This window comes from Poecilia mexicana, unplaced genomic scaffold, assembly GCF_051168715.1.
Source record: "Poecilia mexicana isolate PSO_F unplaced genomic scaffold, ASM5116871v1 scaffold_8, whole genome shotgun sequence".
NCBI classification, from domain to species: Eukaryota; Metazoa; Chordata; class Actinopteri; order Cyprinodontiformes; family Poeciliidae; genus Poecilia; species Poecilia mexicana.
Window position 1 is genome coordinate 3988137 of NW_028263377.1, and position 22626 is coordinate 4010762.

Below are 22626 nucleotides of genomic sequence, written 5' to 3' on the forward strand. Positions count from 1 at the left end.
TCTGAATAAAACACACAATACAGAACAACAGCATCTGAATAAAAAACAGAAATCTGACTAACATATATCAAATGTGGGAATGACAGAAAACTGACAGTCTTGTCTCTGCTCCCATAACTCGATGCTCCCCCCTCCTTTGACCCAGCTGCCTCCAAACCTGTTTTTGTCATTCTGCTGTGCAAAAAAACCCACATTAATAAGCAGGAATATGAGAGCTAACTAGCCCAAGAGCCCATCCATGGCAAGCTACTCCTACAAACAGAGCCCTGTTTGTTTGGATGCATTGACGTCACAGCTGACGCATGGCTGCCTGGAGTGGCCGGCTCCATCAAAGGCCTCTGCTCAGATCCGAACAGAGGTATTATTAGCCAGCAGAGGGAGATAGATGGAGAGGAGGGGGCATAGGTGGAGGAGGTCAGAAGGAGCCTGGGCTCAATAGGGAGGGTGAGGAGACTAAATGAACAATGAAGTTTCAGGTTGTGTATATATATATATATATATATATATATATATATATATATATATATATATATATATATATATAAATATATATATTGTGGTGGTGGATAAAGAACAGAGGAAAGCCGTTGTGGTGGATGTAGCAATACCAAGTGACCACAACATCAGGAAAAAGGAGCATGAGAAACTGGAGAAATACCAGGGCCTCAGAGAGGAACTGGAGAAGGCCTGGAAGGTAAAGACCACAGTGGTGCCTGTGGTCATCGGGGCCCTCGGGGCAGTCACCCCCAAACTGGAGCAGTGGCTCAAACAGATCCCAGGAACAACATCAGACATCTCAGTCCAGAAATGTGCAGTTCTAGGCACAGCCAAGATACTGCGCAGAACCCTCAAGCTCCCAGGCCTCTGGTAGAGGACCCGAGCTCAGAGGATGAAAGAGACCACCCACGGAGGGTGAGAGGGGAATTTTTAATTTTTTAATTTTTTTATTTTGTCCCTTATCAGCAGTAAAGAAAGCAAAATGTTGCTTTACATCTTTAAAGTAATAACCAAACCACCTGTAAAATCAATAGACTTGTTTATAAGTTACAGTTAAATGACAGAAGTGGAAAGTGTAACGTGTTAAAAAATAATTCCAAATTCATCAAAATAGAAATTAACTATTGTGGTGGATCCACATATTAGCTCTCTCCTGCCACTTAGTGGACAAAAATGGAACTTGGTGTTTTTGAAATTCGAATTTACTCACTTTTTATACAAAAGAATACTGCCGTGTATATTCTTTTTATGTATAACATACAAAACATTTTCAAGAAATATGCTTTCTCTTTAATTAATTGACATTTTCATTGTTTTCTGTAACCTCTCTTTGTTCTTTTCTGTTTATTTTTTTATTTACTTCTTGATTCTGCACACCTGAGTGTGGCTGGTTTAGTTAAGTAATTTCATGCTTTAACAACTTTGGCAGTTCTATCCAAACCAAATTGAGGCAATTTAGTTTGAGTAGTTTTTGATTAATTAAATCATTATTTGAAATGTGTTTTTCACCCCTTTATTCTTTTTCAGTTTATCTTGGTCTGATATTAAAATGTGTTTGATTTTAGTGTAAAGGAAAGCAGAAACAGAAGAAATCTGTAAGGTGACAGATACTTTTCCTCAGCAGAGTGTATGATACCATAAATATATGTTTGACCTGGTATAGATTAGAGTACAATCACAAATAATGTCAGGGCTAGATTTATATTTTCTTAAACCATATAATCCAATTGATTCCAGCTGGTTAGAAGTTGGTTGGAAGCAGTTACATACTTGAGTAACTTGTTGGGGGAAAAATTACTTTTAGTCCTTTTACTATACCAAGCTTTTTGCTTTTACTTTAATAATATTTGTAGAAAGTATGGTACTAGTAAAATTTCTCCATACTCTACTCATTGAATGAATAACAAACATGTTTTAACAAAAACTGCATGACACACAGACACCCACAGTTTGAGGTGAAACCTTCTGTTTGTGCACCAACTTGGTTGTTCTACTGTTATTTCCTATCCGCTAAGCCCATTGTGACATTTAGGTTAAGTGAATATACAGTAAACACCATGTATTGTCACTGGAAATATTCTACCTTGTTATAACATGTAAAAAAGAATTCATGTCATAAGATTTTTATAGAAACATACTGATTTGGACATGTGTTTCTTCTGCTCAAAATGTTATTATGCATGTTGTTGTTTCCAATTTTAGTTTTCAAATATCAGAACTTACAAATAACTATTTTTTGTCTGTCTGACGACATCGTTGTAAATATATCAGATGTTACGAACTGTTAGTACAAAGAAAACTAAACTGTTACTCAGTACCCGAGAAGCACCTTTACGGATTATTTTTTGCTCTTAAGTAATTTCTTGGACGGCTACTTTTTTACTGTTACTTGAGTAAAATGTTGAAGTAATGATATTCTTGTAGGAATATGATTTTGGGTGCTCTGTATCTGGTCGACTCAGAGGGTGGCGGTACCGTATCACGAGGCTGGCTGTGCCACTGTGAGTCCCCCTCAGAAGAAGAAGTAGAAGACGACGTAGAAGTGAAAGAAGAAGAACGCCGTCGTATGCTAGCTATAATGACAAGTTGCTAAGCAGTTATTGAGACTTGACAGAGCATAAATGTGAAGAACGAAGCTGCAGAAAGACTCGTGTAGCGCTGCGGGCAGGTCATGCAGCGCTCCAAAAGGTAATGAACCGTAAAGCCCCGGGGTCTCGGCTCAGCGGCGCCCACAAACTGCGGCCACACTGGAACGACTGGCAGCCCAGGTTGGTTGGTACTCTTCTCAAAATAAAACGGCGGCTCTCGGGGGGCCTGGGTGTTTTGCTGTGTTGGGCTGTGGCCAGATGGGAGTCAGATACCTCCGTGTTTTCACTTCAATTTTACACCTTCCTCTCCGTTTAGCCGTTTTATGTTACAGTCTGTGAAATAGCTGGAGCTGCAGTAGCAACACAAGCTGTTTTAACCAGCCTCCATCACGGTGTGCCGAGCTCAGAGCTAAAGCTACTCGGAGGACGTTAGGAGCGATGGCTGTTTGGGGTTTATTGACAAGTGGCGTGTGGAACATATGAGCCAAAGACAGAATAAAATTAATTCTCATCTTAATGACAACACATTCCCTGTGAACATTAGTCCGAACGTGAAGCTTTAGCCCGTTAGCCTTCCTACACCTCTGTTCGCGCTGGCTAACGATGCTAGTCAGCTGAAGGAAGCCGCCACCCTGCTGTGTAATGTTACCTACCTCCAAGTCACTTCCGGAAACCTAGATGCAAAAATAGGACTGCGCTGACATCGTTTCTTATTGCGGTGATAATTTATAAACACAGCAAGTCAACACAGCAATGAATGAACTCCGAGAGTCAGTGGAACGTCGTGGGGGAAGCCCTTTGTAGTGTAGCAACCTGTTAAAGGCCCGAGCTCACTGAGACAAGCAGTGTAGAAAGCACATTACTTCTCACTTCTGTGTGTGAGATTTAAGGCCACATCTCACCAATATCTATTATGTTTAGAGTCAGTAGATTGCACCTGCAGCTCGGTAAATCATCATGACAACCCCGACCCGCACAGGTCAGCCTCAGTGTCTTACACTTTGATTTCAGCAAATTGGAAACAGTCCAGAGCAGGAGCATGCAGAGAGAAAGGCGTCAGGTACAGCAACACTTCAGAAAAACAGTCTGTCAACAGATTTACAGCCTGATCTCTTGAATTAAACCAGCCAGGTAAAAATTCAATATAAACCCACACACAGGTCCATCTGTGAAACGAATGTATGAAATTCATTAACTGAATACAGAAATAAATGACTTTTCAACTCGTAGACATGCAAGAGGAGCACGCTGCCTCTCATTTGTCTGTTTGGTGTCCAACAAGTGTTTTAACAGAAAAATGTAAAACAATACATTTACTTACTCCTCTTGGTGAGATGTTCCCAGAACAAATCACCACTGAGGCACAATCTTAGGAAAACGTGCAATTCCATCTTCCTGGCTCTTTTCTTTCTTTTCCATCACTACTTTCTCTAAGCTTTAAGATCTTATGCACAAAATTCTGTCTGTTTTGGTCATGAAGTTTGGTTAGTCTAATTACAGTGCTGTCAAAGTGTCTGCCTCCTTACACTTATTTTCTTAAATGATTTCAAATGTTTCCAGCCTTCTGTTTGTGTCTTCAGCAGTAGATTTGAGACCAATATCAATGTAATTGCAAGGCAACTGAAGATGACTTAAATGGTAATATTCAATATTAGTACTGCTCTAACTATTCTCACACTATATTACTGCCATGCTATTTACTATAAACCATTTCTTCCTTTGGAAATTGATGTTTACACAGAAGCAAAGACCTACAACACACAGAATGTGTTGGCTAATCCCACACCTGCCATTTAATGCAGCATAAAATGGAGTCAAATCAATAAGAAGTTAAATTAATGGCTAGTTTTTTCAGTGCCAGAGCAACAGATGTTGGCCTGAAGCACTTTTTTTGTTTGTTTTAAACCTTGTTGAGATAAAAAAAAAAAAAAAATTAATTTGGAGCAGGTGCCGTCTAAAGTCTGTCTGCTGTGGAAGCAGAAATACATCAACAGTTTTTGTTCATTTATTACAAGTCATATAATTATCATAACATCCACCTATGTTATTGCTTAATAACATTGTGTCTTAATATTGTGTAACTCTTGTACACTTCTTGTTAAATCTGACCCTGCATCACATCTCTAGAATATGGTCACACCTTTCAGCCCATGAGGTTTTGTTCCCAAGCAGCCAGTCATCTTAAAGTTGACTGATTTTGGTATTAAGTTAAGGTATTGCTGATGCATGCCATCTACACTCAATATACAGTCTGATTATGGTCATATCTCTGTCTCACTTTCCTAAATCATTAAGAATTACAATGTCACTCCTGTTGCTTTCTTTCACATGGCCTGGAATAGAGCACCTAAAGCCAATATGAAAGTTAGCGTACAAAAACCAGTGCAGTAAAACCTTTTTTTTTTTTTTCCTGTCCTTTTTCCATGAACGCCTCAGAGGTGACGGCGTGTCATCCCTTCAGGACAAATTGAAGTCCAGAGAACTTGGTTCTGGACCATCATATGACGTATTGCCCCCCAGGTGCCCTGAACAGCCTCCGCTCCACAGTGATGCCTACGGTGCTGCAGATGCACATCAGGAGGAGGGTAAGGCTGTCTAAGAGAAGAGGATCTATTTGATTCACATTCCTGCCCAGGGCACAGATGTGCCGTCTGTAGACATAAGTCAGAAAATCTACCAGGTTGCTTATGGTTCTAGAAGGTTTACATGCCCACTCCACTAGAGGTCTCACCACCTTGCGGACCTTCTTCAGTGGATGTCTGTGCTGCAGGTAGCCTGGTTACTCACCAAACTTTAAGGTTCAAGGTTGCAGGTTTTCAGATTGGGACCCAAAATGGAGGCTATAAAGAGAATGCCAGGTCATTAGCTGATCTAGCATCGGCCAATACCAACCTGATAGAGAAAAACGGAGCAGAATTGACAATTAGGAATCCTAAATATAATGTAAAATAAGTAATAAAACATGACATCACTCTGTGAATAGAACGAGACTGAATAGATCTGTCTTTATGAATTGATCACATTATCACTGATAGACTTTTTTTTCAATATTGGGACCAATACAGATATTAATATTTGTTTGGTGCCTCGCTAACTTCCTCCCCATGATGTCATTAAAAAAGGAGGGGACGTGCTCTATGAAGGTGTAACTAACTTGTTGAAATTGTTGCACATTAATATCAGTTTCTATTCTTAAGATCAGTGGGAATTGTTCACTATGAAGCAGCAGAAAAATCCAAGAGGCCACAATGTTTACTCCCTTACATTCACACACAGCATAGTTACTGAAGTTGTTCTAGTTATTAATAGCTATTTTGTAATTTCAAAGTGTCTGGCTGGTGTCACAAGATGATGAGAACTTCAACAAAAATACTCAGAATTGCATGTTGACCAAAGAGGGTTGTACGTTTCTCTTTTACTCCAACCCTTCACGTTTCCTCTCCATAGCTGGATATGAAGTTGAGCCCGGTGTGTGTGATACAGCATTTGGTTGGAAGTCGCTGGGGGAAGAGTTGAGGCCCAATGACGTGACGTCGGATCTGACTACTTTTCAGCATGGAAATCGTGCTTTAGCTTCAAAGGAAATGAGGAAATCGCAGGGTAAGCAGGGAAACCTGGTGAAGCTCTGACATAAGAATTTAACGTCACTATATCACGTCACAGTAGTCATCAAAGTATCAGTATGTGAGAAGTCGTAATCTCAAAGGACTGCCTGGATGAGACATTTCGTAGGACATAATATTTAAAATGATGAATTCAGACTCTAAGCAACTCTAACATATTTAGACAGTTGAATGAACTCTTAGCTAAACGGCTAAGATAGGTGTGTGTCGTAGTGCTGTATGTGGTAAGTCAAGTTTATCATTAACCATGTTGTTCACAGATATCTGACAACTGAATTTAAAAAACACACTTTGCTGTGATTTCAGTCTGTTTTTTAAAAGTGCTACATAAATGAACTTGACATTGACATTTCAGCAACAAGACAGTTCAAAGTGCTTTATATGACAAAAGAATAGCACATTAACTAATTATGAAACAAGAAACAAACATTACATTTTGTCAAACGCCATCGTCAAAAACATCAGGAACAATCATCAGATATACTTTAAATATATTGATCAATGTTCCAGTTGTTATGAATCAAAGGCAGCTGTAAACAAATGAGTTTTTAGCCTTGATTTAAGGAACTCGGTGTTTGTTCCAGATTGGTGGTTCATGGTATGGACATTGTGTTTTTCTTAAGAAAGAAAAGACATTCAGATCAATCATAATTCATATGGTTATCCCAATTTTTAGCAAAAATATTGCAGTTAAAATTCTCCTGCTGCTTCATCCTGTCTGTGGCGTGTTTCTGACTAAGATTAGTTTGAACAAACTGATTCTACAGTTTTTTGGGGTCAAATACAACATGCTTCATTGTAAGATGCATCTTTTCTCTTAGATAGTGTGTCTTAATTCACAATAATCAGACTGGAAATAAGTAAAAAGAAAAGAGGATAAAAAGAAAAACAACCTATATTGTCAACAAAAGCTAATTATTGGAAAAAAAAAAAAAGTTAAATAAAGCCCATGCTGGGATGAAGACAGTCTTAAACATCAGATTAAACATGCTAGCCACAGTCGATTTCTTCCTTTTTTTTAAGCTGCTGTCAAGATTGCCATGCGGCATGATTTCACACTTTGAGAATAAGACATCCAGAAAACATTCTAAAGGTGTGTGTGTTTGGGCGTGTTGGTGCAGACAGAGGGATGGCTCACTCGGAGGAGTCTCGACTGGCCAACCTCCTGCGCAGAGTCTCCAGGGAGGACGACCGTGACCGGAGGCTGGCCACCCTAAAGCAGCTGAAGGAGTTCATCAGCCATGGCGAGAGCAAAGTGGTCAGTCACGTTCACATTGTTTTCCTTTTGACCATCGTAGTAGCAAGACCATGGTACATTGAACCGCAGCTGCTGTTCACAGCTAGGAATGTTGTGCTGTTTTTTTTTGTTGCAGTAATCTGTCTCACCCTGTGTGTCTCGTTTCAGACCATGGTCAAACAGCTGGACACCATCCTCAGCACTTTGAATGATATCTTGAATGAGAGGTAAGAGGCTGTGAGCTGTACGTTTGTGAAACGGTGTGCTTGTGTGGAGAAAAGCGAAAATGTGGGATATGATTGGTCCAGCACTAATTATCCTGTCTTTAAGTGTGATTGTAATCATTTCTTAAGACCTGAAGAGATTGGGTAATGGGCCCAGTTGTGCACAGTTCAATGTGTCGGGTATAACCCCAGCTTGAGATGAAGAGCCAACACGTAGCTCACCAAACTAGCTCACGACAGAATCTTGCGGTACTTGAATTAATAAAGCTAAGAAGCTTTCTTCTGGTAGGTGCCTCACCCTACCAGTTTTGCTGGTAATAGTGAAACAGTGAAACCCCCCTGGAAACACTGGGAATCGGCAGTACAGGCTAAGTAAATACAGGCCTGTATTTACTTGATATTGGATTGATACCAAAAATATGCCATATCACACACCTGCACGTTTTTGCACTTTTCAAATGTTAAAGTTATAAAGGCAACACAAAAAAATGCCTGTGATCAAGATTCACACAAGCACACGGTGAACTATAATTTGCGGCTTGGAAAAGAAGGCCTGTAATAATGGAGTAGAACTGAGCTGTCATAAAGGAGGGAACGGTATTATATAAAATCATCTTTTTTTGAGCTTTACGTCATGTTATGATTTTATTCCTTCACCAAAATCATACCTGGGCTGTTGCCCTAATTCTTTCATACATATTTAAGAAACCCCTTAATCTCCACGGCAACCATTCAGCTGCGGACCAAGCCCCACCTTACAGACGCAGCTCCTCTTCAGAGCTGCCGTTTCTTAGAAGAGCAGACTTCCCTCTTCACTCCCATTCTCAGATCCTTTAGACTAGCCATCAGCAATTAGCAAATACCTGGTGGAACTTTACATTTGCTGAACTCATTATACAAGCTGCTCTAAGCCTCTCCCATCTCTGGACTTTGTTTCATTCATGGCTCTGAACCCTGGTGATAAATGTCTCCTTCCCGGCAGCAAGTCTCATGAACACAGTTTAGTTTTCTAGCAGTGACTCTTCCTGTATGGTGTGTGTGTGTGTGTGTGACCGTTGCTCCCTCCTCTGCATGGTTCCCATCTGCAGCAGTAAGCTGCTGTGGGAGCTGCGTCAGGAAGCAGCGGCCTGCGTCGGCCTCCTCTGCACGGTGCTCAGCTACGAGGCGGAGCGCATCTTCAAGTGGCTTTTCACAAAGTTTAACTCTGGTGGTCGTGATGAAGTGAAGCTGCTGTACCTGGTGGCAGCGCAGCGGGCTCTGGAGGCTGCCGGGGAGAGGAAGGCCTTCTCTCACATCATGCAGGTAAAGGCTCTCTAACGCTCTGTGGGCCGCACAAAGTGTGAGGTGTTGATGGGCAGAGCCTGTAGGAACTGTGGTGTCCTCTCTGCTCCAGCTGGTGATGAGCAACCTGCAGTCCATCCTGGAGAACGTGGACACCCCAGAGCTGCTCTGTCAGAGCGTCAAATGTATTCTCCAGGTGGCCCGCTGCTACCCACATGTCTTCAGCACCAACTTCAGGGTGAGCATTCCAGCATCGCTAACTTCCTGCTTTAAGTCTGATGCATCCACGCCCACCTTGACCTGAGTTCCTATGCAGTTTGCAAAAGCACCAAGCTTAATTAAAGCTGCAGAATGTAACTTTTATGAAAAGGCTTTTTACATTTTATTAAAACCGTCACCATGTTGTGACAGTACGGTGTAAGACAGATAATCTATGAAAAATTTAGCTCCTCTGCCTTCTCTTACTGCCAACTAGAAACAACCAATCTGCACATTTAACAGGAGTACATGAGATTGATTGACAGCGCTCAGCCCCTTCTCCTGGCTCTGGTTGGTTGTTTTTGGTCGGGAATGGTGCATTTCTTCAGACGGCAATAGCAGCTCAGGAAGGAGATTGATTTCACAGATTATCTGTCTCATTAGATGGTGACAGTTTTAACAAATATGGATGCACTTTAAAGGAATTTCCTGTCTGGATATGTGTACAAAAGGAACATTTGTCTGGAAAATTATTAGCATTTCTGTAAATTATTGCATTACTTGTCCTTCACCTAAGCCTGTCTTAATTAATCGATTAGTCTCATAATAAATTAAGCTTAGGAAACTTTGGATAATCAAGCAGAGAAAAACAGATTTCTGACCTGAGATGTGACAACACTGCTGAGGATAGAACAACATCTGGACTCACAGCAGCTCCAGTTCCTCATGTCTGTCCATATTCTCCCACAGGACACAGTGGACATCTTAGTGGGCTGGCACATCGACCACACCCAGAGGCAGTCACTCACTCAGCAGGTTTCAGGTCAGTTTGTTTCCTGTTGACGTCACACTGAACATTTCTGAGCAAATCCCAGACACTTATTAAACAGCAGAGTGTTTTGTTTGTCGGTCTTTTTTGAGACTGTGAATAAAGGAGGTCTTTTCACATCTTATTGTATGTTTTGCATTTGATTTTAGCTTTAAAAAAACCCCAAACAAAACTGTGTATTTCTCCATGTGTCGTAGTCCAAGGACTGTAACCGTCATGTTAGTCTCAGGCTGAATGCAAGTACATCTCAAAAGATTATAATACACTGAAAAAGTTCAACGTTTTAAGTCCCTCATTTCAGAAAGTGAAACTCGTATTCTATAGAAATATCACGTATAGTGAAATATTTAAGGCCCTTATTTACAGATAATGAAAGCCCCCAAATCCAGAAAATGAGAATATTACAGAGTGATGGAAGCACAGAAGACAAGGGGAAACAAAAGAGGAAAATATTCAGCTACCACAATTGATATAGTTATCACAATATTTAGTCGTATCGGTAGCCAAGCTGTATGAAAGCATGCAACTAGGCATCAGTCTAAACGTTGTCTGATGAGTCTCCTCCTGTGTGTAGGTTGGTTACAGAGTCTAGAGCAGTTCTGGGTGGCAGACCTCACCTTCTCCACCACCCTACTGGGCCAGTTCTTAGAAGACATGGAGGCATATGCTGAGGTGACTTCATGTTTTTATCTCTAAAGTGGTTTGAATTCATATAGGTGATGTATGAAATGGAAAACCTTTCTCAGTTCAGGGACTGGGCTCTGACTTGAGTGATTTACATTAAGTGTGCCGTCTCTGTGTAGGACCTGAGTCATGTGACGTCAGGTGAGGCGGTGGATGAAGACATCCCCCCTCCTTCTGTGTCCCTGCCCAAGCTAGCGGCTCTGCTGAGGGTCTTCAGCACCGTGGTCCGCAGCATCGGAGAGAGATTCAGTCCTGTGAGAGGACCCCCCATCACTGAGGTCTACGTCACTGATGTAAGAGCGCTTCACAGGGAAAATCTCTGTGGTGTCAAGCAGACATATTAAACCGCAGATCATCTGTCTCATGTTATTCTGTCATGACATGGTGACAGTTTTAAGAAATATGTATAAAAGCATATTGTTTATAAAAGTTAAATACTGCAGCTTTAATAATCAAAGAGCAGTCACGGATATAATTGGACACAACGTGTAGATTGGGACATCGTTAGTGATGTCTTACCAAAGAATTAAGCCTTCTGGAACTTTTTCCTTTTTTTTTTAGTCCTAAACCACAAATGCATTTGGTTTTGTCTGGATTTTATTCATCTGGCCTACAGTTAGTAGTGCAAAGGAAAATGATGCATAGGTTTGAAGTCATTCTTGATGAAACCCAACCTAGTTTTCAAACATGATTGAACATGTCCTGTTGTTAGTGACGTTAAAATGAAGTGACCTCCTCTGCCGTTTGCCTTTAAAGGTTTTAAACCGAGTTCTGGCGTGTGTGACGGCAGCCAAGCAGGTCCAGTTCTCCGAGGCCGTTCTCACAGCAGGGAATGAGTGTGTGGGTGTGTTGCTGGCCAGTGTGGAGCCCACCGGTCAGCTCATGGAGGCGGTCCTCGTTTACGGCCTGGACCAGCTGGATTGCTGCCTGGCCTGTGGCTCCGACTACAGCCTGGCTGTGCTCAGTCTGCTCACTCTGGTATTGTCATTTACACAGTTATTATCTTTTTTGCTTTTAATTTAGTTTAAGGATGAATAAATTAATTGTGATGAATGTTGAAATAAATATCAACTCATTTAGTAATTGATTTACAATTAACTGGAGCATAAAGAATATAGATGCATGTATATAAATATATTCTCCCCAGAACTCCTCAGGTGGCAGTTTTAGCTTCACCTGGTTGATATTTCATAAAGCAGTCTTCCAATAAGAAACTTTTGCTGTCCAGTTATTAATCAGTTAATCCAAAAATTGATCAACAGATCAGTCCTCCACTGATGTGTTGATTAATTTCTGCTAAGTTTTATTATCGCCTGTCTGCAGAATGTGTCTGAGGTTGTGAATGTTTTTCAGATCGTGGATCAGGTGAACACCAAACTTCCTGTGTCGTTTGTTGAGAAGCTCCTAGCGCCGGACTCGCATCTTCTGAATCTCCGTTTCCATCCAGAGAAGGAGGTATGAAAACATTTGAGCTACGTCTGCCAAATCGTCAGCAATGTTTAGACATCACAGAAAAATACAAAAATACATGTTCTTAAAATATGGCAGAAATGACTTTCATTCCTCCCTCGCTTTAAAAAGTGACTGCTTGAAGTCAGAGTCTAGACTGTGATATGACTAATAGCTAAAATGGGGAAAAAATTAAGAGGATAAAACAATTATAATAGAGCCTCTTTCAAACAACTTTGATCTGCTTGAATATACAACCAAAGGTAACTTCTGCTCTGCATTCATTTGATTTTCTTAAGAGCTTCTAGGTGATTACAAGGCTAAATATTAATCTATGACCCATTACATACAACAAGAAAGCATGTTTACATTGTTAGACTGAGCAAAGTGTGCAGGTGGTTAAACATTTGTTGTAAAGCCCAGGTCATTTGTGATTATGAACCTTTCTCCCGTCCCTCATCTCCTAAAAAAAACACTATTGGATTTCCTAGAATTCCTCCATCTTTGTTGACAGTTGTCTGTTGGGAAAATTGATCCATCACCAGTGGTTGGTCATGTGACTCTGTAGAAAAAGCTGATTCATTTTAAAGCTTCTTACTGCCTCATTTCAGGGCTGGTCAGACATAAAAAGAGCCCAATATAATAACCTGCTGATTTCTCTAGTAACAAGGTGTTCATCAGTCAACGTGCCTGGCCTGGTTAATATGTTAGCCATAAATGACCGAGGATTTAATCTCAAATCCATGGGAGAAAAGACTTCAGAACACTTTCCATGGACACTTGCTTTCCCTCCGCTGAATGTTTTCACACGATGCAACTGAGGATGTTCAGTTGGGTTGGTGCTACAGGGAAGGAAATGACTAGATGAACTCTAGATATTGAGAAAAATTCTAGATCGGGTATCGGTGACAATTCATAAGGGCAGATCTATTCAAACTAATTCTATGCTCTGTGTGACACCATGCTTTATTTATTTTACATTATATTTAGAATTCCTAATTGCACTTTCTGCACCATTTGAAAGAAGGTTTGTTGCAGTTTATTTTCTGTTTGACCAATATAGTCAACCTGTTGGTTTTGTCAGTTTCAGTTTCTTTATTTATTTATATTACACAGCCTGTTGCACTGACTGAACAAATTAAAGTTGTTTTTACATGTTTGACCAATATTCTAAAGCCATTGGTGTGTTTCAGTGAGCTGTACTGGTGCAGAGTTAGCAAATTGTAATTCAGTACATTTGTCTGTTTAAAAATAGAAATGTTAGTTCAGCTATTTTTCTGTATGGGATCCTTATCAGCTGATACTAAACCTCAGAAGTGAAAGAAGTGGTTCAATATGTGTGTGTGTGTGTGTGTGTGTGTGTGGGGGTGTGTGTGTGTGTGTGTGTGTGTGTGTGTGTCTTCCACAGGTGATGGCTGCTGTTCACAGTGTCTACCAGGCTCTGCTGAGCCTCAAGAACATCCCCACCCTGGAGGCAGCCTATAAGCTGGTGCTGGGTGAGATGGCGTGTGCTCTGTGTAGCCTGATGGAGAGCCTGGCTCCCCCCGACAGGAACGCGGTGCCGGCCAGCACATGCTCAGCCATCCAGCACCCTGCTTTCACCTCTCTCAGCATGCCTGTGGACAAAGCTCAGTTCACCCTGATCTTCAACCTCAGTACCCTCACCACTATTGGAAACACCAAGAATTCCCTCATAGGGGTAAGCTGTGCTACGTCTGTGACGATTGCTCAAGACAAAAGTAACTTATAAGTAACTTTTCAGCAAGATATAGGAGCTAGCTTTAGATCAATAATTTCTTAATATTGATGAAAGAGTACTAGTTCAATTAGCAGGTTATTTCACTTATAATACGGCATTTTTCCCATGTCATAAATGAAATAATCTACCAATTGAACTACTGCTTTTTTTTAATCAATATTAAGGACTTATTGACTTAAAACAAGCTCCTGTGTCTTTGCTGCAACATAACTTGTAAGTTAAACACTTGAAATAAGACTAAACTTAGACATTTGCTCTAGAAACTAGACCAAAATATACTTGGTAAGATTTAGTGTTTTTACAGTGTAAGGGTTGATGTTTTCTCTGTGAATTATTGCAGATGTTCCTGGTGGCATGAACTGAAGCTGATGCCTGTTCTGTCTGTGTTTCTCTCTAGATGTGGGCATTGAGTCCAACAGTCTTCACTCTGCTGAGTCAGAACCTGACAGTGGTTCACTCTGAGCTGGCTGTGTTCTACCCTGCCATCCAGTACGCTGTGCTCTACTCCCTGTACTCACACTGCACCAGGTAAAGACACACCATCCCTTACTGGAATTTTATTGGTTAAGTCCGGACTTGATTCACAACAAGCTGTGCATCAATCCCGTGTGGAAGATGTGGTCTGAATTCTGGAATTTGGTTTTTTGATCAAACTAATATCATCAAACCAAAGTGTCCGATTGTTGAACCCCAACAGCCCAAAATAAACTCATTTTTATTTTGGCCCATATAGAGATCATGAATGTTCATGAGGGCTGGTTGTGCCAGAATGTATTGGTAAAACTTAACAAACTGCTAAAATATTAATAAGTAGTTAGCCTCCTCTGCATTCAAGGGTTAGGGTTAGGATCTTCTTAAAGCCAAAAGCCAAATGATGTTGAACTGGGGATGGGCCTTTATCATATTTTTTATCATTTCTCATCATAAGAATGTTGATTTATCGTTGTCAGAATAAATTTCAATTACTGATGTTTAAAAAATAAAAAAACTGTCTGTTCAGTCAGGATTATTTTTAATATTTCCTCCTCTGTTTTTTCAATAAGTGTCAATAAATATGATTAAATCCAGTCTGAGAAGTTTAGTGATATAAGTCACACTACTTTATGTGATTTGTGCCATAAATAAGAGTATTACAAATGTTTTCAAGAGCAGTATTTGTGTTTGTAGCACTATGATTGCTGTATCATGCAGTAACAGCCATACAGTTATCTAAGAAATTTAATATGTGGTTCATATTGTCTTGCTTATTGTTATCACAATACCTTTGAACATAGAAGGAAACATGCGTGCTGTTCAAAGATTTTCACAAACATAAAGCAGCTGAAAGCTTTGCCAGTCATTTGTATTCAGCCCTCCTTAGTCAGAACTGTGTAGAACAACCTGTGAGGTAAACCTCCTGGGCCTAGTCTTTAGGATCTCTTTGTTATTAGTACAAAGAAATCTGTACTAATAACATTTTTTTGTCTGTAGAAACATATGCGACATGTTTCGATGGCTGCTTCTGTCTTCAGCAGGTAGTAGATGTTGCTAAAGTCAGCTGTTGTTTCCTGGGCCAACAGCAGGGGGCGGTGTCAACCTGTCAATATAGCAACAGTGTACTTCTAACATATGAAGCAACCTGTACTCACATAAACCGGATTTCTTTTTCAAAAAATTATACAAGGTATCAGAAGATGAATATTTGTAAGCAGTTATTATTCAAGTCTGTTCATTACAAACACCTGGAAGACAATACCTCTGTTCTGTTGCTTGAAAATGTAATTCCAGATTTCCCGTTTCCTTTGATCACCTCTTGTTTTTCCCTTTGCAGACATGATCATTTTATCTCATCCAGCTTGTCGTCATCGTCTCCCTCCCTGTTCGACGGAGCCGTCATCAGCACGGTGACCACAGCCACAAAGAAACACTTTGGCACACTGCTCAGTCTCCTTGGCAACCTGCTGTCAAAGGAGCATCTTTACCCAGATGCCAGGTTTGGGAAGCACACACACTGGAGGATGTGAGGGAGATGACTTACACAAAAAAAAAAAAAAAAAAAAAAAATCTAGTAATGGGTTCAGATATTGCAATCTGTATTTGTGAAACAAATGGCATCAATTAAAATTTTTTAATTTGAATTTAATAAAACTATTAGACACACACACATAGAAAACTATTCGAAAGGGTTTGTTCTGTGAATATATTTCAGTGTCTATGTATATATATATATATATATATATAACACTTGTATATTACAAAGACATCTATTTATTGCTCAGTTATAGAATAAACTTCTTCCCTTCTTTTGTTGAATTTATTGGAACAGTAATAAATGAATCTGTTTTGCAAGTAATTATTTATTTTTAGTCTTTCTTATTGCCTGATAGACAGTGTATGTTAATAGGCCCAGTAGTGATGAGAAATGACTGTTAAAGCAGAGTAGGTTCCCATGCGCTGCCTGTTTGTTGCTGCAGGAAGCTCCTGCTGACCTGGGCCCAGGAAGTGTCTCTGCTCATGGTGAAGTCAGACACCTACAGCCCGCTCTTCTCCCTGCCGTCGTTCAGCAGGTTCTGCAGAGGCCTGCTGGATAATGGTGAGGCCAGACATCCTGGCTTCCTCTTTTAATGCTGTCCCTACACACACACGTTTGACTCATGTTTACCATGTTTTTATCTATTCTGTTTCCTGCTCAGCTCTCCATGAGGATCACAGTATCTGCCTTCAAACATGCCATAGCTTACAGGTCCTCTCTCCATGCCTGTCTACTGAGCTACTGCAGAGGTGAGCCTCACTCTGCAGGCCTGGACGCCTGGATTTAGCTCTGTGCTGCAGATGTTAGCGCAGCCTCTCATGGCCAGTCTCTGTTCTGTGTGTTTGGCGTTATGTGGTGGTCTGCCAGGTGCATGGATGTGTGCAGAGTCCAGCTGGTGCACTCGGCAGTAAGAGTACGGCAGGCCTTTGCCAAACTTCTCCGAACCATTCCCCTGGACGTGGCTCTGAGGTAGGACCTCCTCATGTTCATATGAGCTGAATCTGTTGATGTGAGGTGACATGTGATGGTTTTTGTTTTGTTCGCAGCAACCATAACCACTCTGAGATCAGAGAGATTTCTCTGGCTATTCGCCACCACATGAGCCGGGCACCAAGCAGCACTTTCCACCCCCAGGACTTCAGTGACCTCATCAGCTTTATCTTGTATGGAGTCCTTCACCGTGGAGGGTACGGCTCACTGCCACATTTCAGCTCTCTAGATATTCTTTTGAACGCTTGAAACACTTCAAACATGCAACATTAGACTTCTCAAACCACCCTGGATTTTGCATGTAAACCAGACACTGAAATCGCATTTGGTCTGATTGCTTCATTATATTTGGGCTGGGGACAAAAGAGCTTATAATTCTTTTGGTCACTGAACACACAGTGTACACACAATGTTTATTTTCTTATTAAAGAGAATTGTAATCATTAATTTACATCTTTTTAATGAATTTCTAATTTTGTGCAAAAAGGTCTTGTGTGGTTAAATGAAAAATCTACAGAATGTGTCAATTTATTTTTTATCTGGTTACTTATCAGAATAATTGGTTACAAAAATAATTTGTTAGTTGCAGCCTTAGTTTGGAGTTAATTGGCTTATTGGGTGAGATGCAATGAGATTCCAACATTTAAGTGTCATAATAAAAAAATTCAGACACAAACTTTTGGGTTTTTGTTCTCTTAAAGCCGTAATCATCAAAATCACATCAAATGAAGGTTTGAAATATCTCAGTGGATGCAGAATGAGTTCATTTAATGAGTTTCACTTTCTGAAATGAGTGACAAAACATATTGAATATTTTTTAACAATGTTATTTTATAAATCTCCCTTTGTAACAGGCTTGATGTTGAATGTGAGCCACATTTCAGCTCTCCTGTTCCTTTCTCTGCAGCAAGGAGCCGTGGTTGGAGCGGCTGTACTACAGCTGCCAACGGCTGGATAAGCGGGAGCGCCGTGGGAGCGTGGACAGCAGCCGGCCGGTCACGGTGCCACGGGCGTTGCTGAAAACCGAGGTGGTGCTGTGGCAGTGGGCCGTCTGGGAGGCGGCGCAGTTCACCGTGTTGTCGAAGCTCCGCACGCCTCTGGGCCGAGCTCAGGACACCTTCCAGACCATCGAGGGTAAATGAGGACGCTGAAAACAATGGAGGAAATGTTTAATGCCTCTCATGTTATGGAATAAGGATAGATGAGCATGGCAAAATAATTTTTAAGTCATGTTTGAAAGCGCTTAAAGCATTTTTACAACATGTTAAGGTAACATAGCTACTTGATTGTGCTATAATTATGTGGCTGGAAAACGCATGCCCCTTTAAATAAGGTCAGGGTTTCCACTGTAAGTTGCTGAGTTTCTGTTTTTGCGGTTGCGTTTCAGGGATGATCCGAAGCCTGGCCGCACACAGTCTGAACCCGGAGCAGGACCTCGGAGCCTGGGCCGGTCCTGGAAGTGACGGAGACGGCCACCACTCAAACCAACTGCGTCTTACGCTGCTGCTGCAGTACCTGGAGAACCTGGAGAAGCTCATGTACAACGCCTACGAAGGCTGTGCTAACGCCCTTACTGCTCCACCAAAGGTGTGTAGAAGTGGCAGAAATGCCCCCTGACCTCACTGTTGCTTGAATCATTTTATTATAAGTTGTGAGAACAAAAGATTTAAGGATGTATTCACACCAGTCCTACTCGGTCCGCTTTAATCCAACTCCAGTCCGTTTCCCTAGAAAGTCCACTTTGTTTAGTTGTGAATGTGACGCAGACGGAAAAAGCGAACACCGCTCCACCTAAAAACATTGGTCTAGATTCAGGAGACGTGAACTCTGGTGTGGTTCCAGTGCATTTATGAATTCATTCTGGGTAAATAAAACCAAAACTAACGCTTAAGGAAGAAATGACTCGTGATCAAAACAGAAATCCTACAACCACCAAAGCCTAACACCACTCCATGTCTTTTTACATTTGGTGAAGACAGAAGTTGCATTCAGTGTCTTCTTCACAGGTTTTTGTGTCGTTTTCTTCAGTGGTTGTTATTTCAGCGCCCCCACAGGTGAGGAGGGGAACAGGTTACTCAAAGGGTTTGGTTGGTTGGACTCAGTGCAGACAGAAAGAGAACCACAGCAGCTGGAAATAGAATAAATGTTGCATCTTTGATCGCCAGTCGGACTGAGTCCAGCAGACTGTCATATGTAGGAACACCACAAATCCCTGGCTGTGATTTTAATGAAATGTGTCGTCCTTGTCCATTTCAGGCCATTAAGACTTTCTTCTACACAAACCGTCAGACCTGCCAGGACTGGCTGACGAGAATCCGCCTGGCCTTGATGAGGGTCGGCCTTCTGTCTGGCCAGCCTGCAGTGACGGTCCGCCACGGCTTCGACTTGCTCACAGAGTTTAAGAACAGCGGTACCCAGGTCAGTACTCTGAACCTTCCAGGTTTCCACCGATTCCTATCTTTTTATACAGTGACCAGGTTTTATTAGGTCATGGTTTCCTGGTTAGATGAGTGCAGTGTGCTGTGTGCTCAATAGGCTCCAGAGCTGGAAGTTCCCCTGGCGCTGCTGGTGGAGGCTCTGTGTGAGCTGAACTGCCCTGAGGCCATCCAGGGCCTGGCGGCCTGGAGCCTCCTGACCTGTGGGAAGAACCTGGGCTGGCTGTCATCGGTTGCCCTGCAGGCTGAGGGACGGTGAGCACCGAACCTCACACCTCAGATACTTTGCTCATGTGTTGCATTGCCATTTATTCCCTCGTTGCCCATTATTAAATGTGTGTGTTTAGGTTTGAGAAAGCAGCTTTAGAGTACCAGGATCAACTCTCTGCTGTGACTGGGTTGGACTGCAGCATCAAAAGCTCTGACAGTTGTCTGCTCAAGCTCTCCAGCAGCACGTCTAGCCCCAAACACACCAGCAACGGTAACTCACCATACTTTATGTATGCCAAAAAAAAATACAATCCCAGATTTTATTATGGATGCACAAGTCACTTTGTTCACTTCCATTACCGATGCTTGAGGTTTGGGGTTACGATACAGAAAATCTGTGTTGAATCGACTTAAAATGTTTCTATTGTAAAACTGACATAAATGTATTTACAAATGTATTTGATAACTTTGCACCAGTACAAAGTACAGCACACTTAAACACACCAACAGCTTCAAACATGTAAAAACAACAACTTTCATTTGTTCAGTCGGTGCAATTAGGAGCGTAAGAATCCCTCTCCATGTGGAACTGTTGCTGTCCCTCTGAACAGGTGACAACAGGAAGACGGTGCTGCTGAAGGCCAGTGAGTGTTCCCCTGAGGTGGTCAACTTCCTGGCCAACAAGGCCTGCCAGTGCTACGTGTCACTGTGTGACTGGGCCTCAGTCAGAGAGTGGCAGGCCACGGCCGGCGCCCTCAAGCAGAACTCCACCAACCCGGTCAGCATCAACCTGAGGACAGATTTCAACTACATCCAGGCCCTGTCCTGCTTTGAGGAGGGAGACCTGGCCGAGTGCGGGACGCAGCTGGAGCTGCTGCCCGGAGAGGACTACAGCTCTCTTGGCAGCAACAAGGACAAGCTGGGTAAGTGTAGAGAGACTGAACCTTGAACTGTGTATGTGGACAATGAAAGCATTTCCTAATGAGGTGATGTGATGTGCTCAGATTTGAAGAGGCTTCTGCCATCCATGAGTCCAGATCCCACTGAGCTGCAGAGAGCCATCGAGGTGCAGCTGCTGCGCAGTGCTGTCGGTGCCATGGCGAAAGCCAATCAGCAGCAGGAGCAGAGGAACACGTCCAGTCCAGAGTGAGCAGCCCCACCCCTCTTCTGAAACACAGCTGAGCATTTTAACTCTACAATCCACAGACTCATAGACCTGTCACAATAACTGGACAAATTATTGTCCAGCAAAATGTTGTTGTTTTGAGACCATTTTCAAGTAATGTTTTGATAATGGTATAATGCACGTCTGCCCTCTCAAGGACCACTGAGCTTTGATTTAAACTAGGACTGAAACGATTAATCAGATTAATCGCGATGAGTTGATTACTGAAATGATCACCAACTAATCTAGTAATCGTCAACATTAATACATGCAATTAATCTGAAAATTTTAACATGTGAATATTACATAATGCAGATGAATGGAACTACCTATTTTAACCTAAAAGCCTCTGTCCTGCTGGGGGTTCCCCGGTTCATAGCAGCGTTATGAACTCCATCTGGTGAGCGTTGGACAGCAACAGCTGAAAGTTTTCCGTGACAGTAGAAAGCAAGAAAAGTTGAACATTTTTCCACCTTCTTGTTTTGCATCGTTAGCCTGCGTGAATCTGCAGATTTTTTAAAAATGTTGATACAGTGGTGGTTTTTGATATGGGACGTATGGACAGTTTATTTATACCTTACAAGGTTAGGCACAGTGATTAATCAGAGCGCCACAGTGTGATTAATCTGATTAAATTTTATAATTGATTGACAGCACTAGTGTTTAGGCAGCTCCAATGTTGAAGTGATTGAAATGTGTGACGTTATGAACCTGTGTGATGTTCTGTTGCAGTACGTTGGTGCGATGTTTGAAGCAGACAGGGAGGATCTGCCTTGGCCCCCTCCGCCTGTCCACCCTCACGCTGTCGGACGCCCTGCCCACCCTGTCCACCCTGCAGCTGCACTGTACCACCGCCCTGGAGAACACCCTCACAGGCCAAGACGTGAGCACCAGCAGCACCCACAATGAGCTGCAGTTTGAACACACCTTCGTTTACTAAACCGCCTTTGTGTGCACTCTTGGTTTCACTTGCAGGACTGTGTGATTCCTCTTAGCAGTGAGGCGTTAAACTCTTGTAAACAACAAGATGTACAGCTTTTCCTCCAAGCACTAAGATATTCCACCTTCCAAAGACAACTGCTCCAAAAACTCCAGAAGGGTAAATGAAACGGAATTACTGAATTGGATCAGGGAACGATCCTGAAATCATCCTGAATGTCTTGTTTTGCCACCTTCCATGTTGCCTAGGTTACTCCTCTTCAATAGACGGCCATCTTTTGGAGCTTTGTCTAACTGCTGTCAAATTCGCCCGAAAGAAAGGCAACATAGCTCTAGCGTCTCGCCTCCTTGGCCAGTGCAGTGACGGGACGCTGGAAGAGAAGCAGGAGGAGGATCTGTGTCAGGGGTTTAAGCGTCTCTCTTTGGACGGGACTGTGGGCGAGAAATGGGGACCAGAGGTTCAGATAGAAAAGGCCAAAGTGCTGCGAACTGCAGGTAAGGAATAGACTTCCTCCACTGTTCCCTCCCTTAATTTCCATCTTCTGTGACTTTGTTCCTCCTTTCAGATCTACATGAAAGGAGGAACAAATATAACAATGTAGAATTGTCATATTTTACCATGTAAAATATGACAATTTTACACAATTTTACATTGTTATATTAAGGAGAAGCTTTCAACTGATCATTTTAATTCAAACAAGTGGTTTCTCTAAATTGCTACTTTTCTATTCATTATTTATTAGTTTTTGATTATAGAGCCACTTAAAGCCTTGTAAGAATGTGTGTGACAACTGATATTAAGTGTATTGACCTTTTTTATGTCTGACCAGTGAGAGAGATTACCATAATAGTGACAGATTGTTGAACTCATAGATGTTACATGGCACTTTTTCAAAACAAATGTTTACTTTCCGTAGACAGAATGAACACTGTCATAGAAAAATGTGACTAAGTAAATAACATGGTGTTGAACTCTCCATACTGTGTACACAGAAAGCTTGGGCTCA

General features: G+C 41.8%; 1 protein-coding gene across 2 annotated transcripts in view; it reads left to right on the forward strand.

Moving 5' to 3' along the window:
• The first annotated feature begins 2515 nt into the window (after nt 1–2515).
• The window catches only part of smg1 (SMG1 nonsense mediated mRNA decay associated PI3K related kinase), a 45258-nt gene continuing 25147 nt past the window's right edge, over nt 2516–22626 (forward strand). The window contains exons 1-29 of one of the 2 annotated variants that reach the window (XM_014987219.2): nt 2516–2765; nt 5022–5170; nt 6033–6185; nt 7330–7466; nt 7614–7672; nt 8758–8971; nt 9063–9188; nt 9899–9971; nt 10552–10649; nt 10781–10954; nt 11418–11639; nt 12015–12116; nt 13519–13809; nt 14267–14397; nt 15680–15841; nt 16323–16441; nt 16542–16629; nt 16748–16849; nt 16927–17067; nt 17778–18004; nt 18258–18457; nt 19127–19288; nt 19406–19560; nt 19653–19786; nt 20127–20438; nt 20520–20661; nt 21413–21563; nt 21656–21779; nt 21869–22114. In XM_014987219.2, coding sequence (XP_014842705.2) covers nt 2689–2765; nt 5022–5170; nt 6033–6185; nt 7330–7466; nt 7614–7672; nt 8758–8971; nt 9063–9188; nt 9899–9971; nt 10552–10649; nt 10781–10954; nt 11418–11639; nt 12015–12116; nt 13519–13809; nt 14267–14397; nt 15680–15841; nt 16323–16441; nt 16542–16629; nt 16748–16849; nt 16927–17067; nt 17778–18004; nt 18258–18457; nt 19127–19288; nt 19406–19560; nt 19653–19786; nt 20127–20438; nt 20520–20661; nt 21413–21563; nt 21656–21779; nt 21869–22114 — 4471 coding nt within the window. In that variant the 5' untranslated portion in view covers nt 2516–2688. Of the gene's footprint in view, nt 2766–5021; nt 5171–6032; nt 6186–7329; nt 7673–8757; nt 8972–9062; nt 9189–9898; nt 9972–10551; nt 10650–10780; nt 10955–11417; nt 11640–12014; nt 12117–13518; nt 13810–14266; nt 14398–15679; nt 15842–16322; nt 16442–16541; nt 16630–16747; nt 16850–16926; nt 17068–17777; nt 18005–18257; nt 18458–19126; nt 19289–19405; nt 19561–19652; nt 19787–20126; nt 20439–20519; nt 20662–21412; nt 21564–21655; nt 21780–21868; nt 22115–22626 lie in introns of both variants that reach the window. The other variant, XM_088008039.1, reaches the window with a different exon arrangement.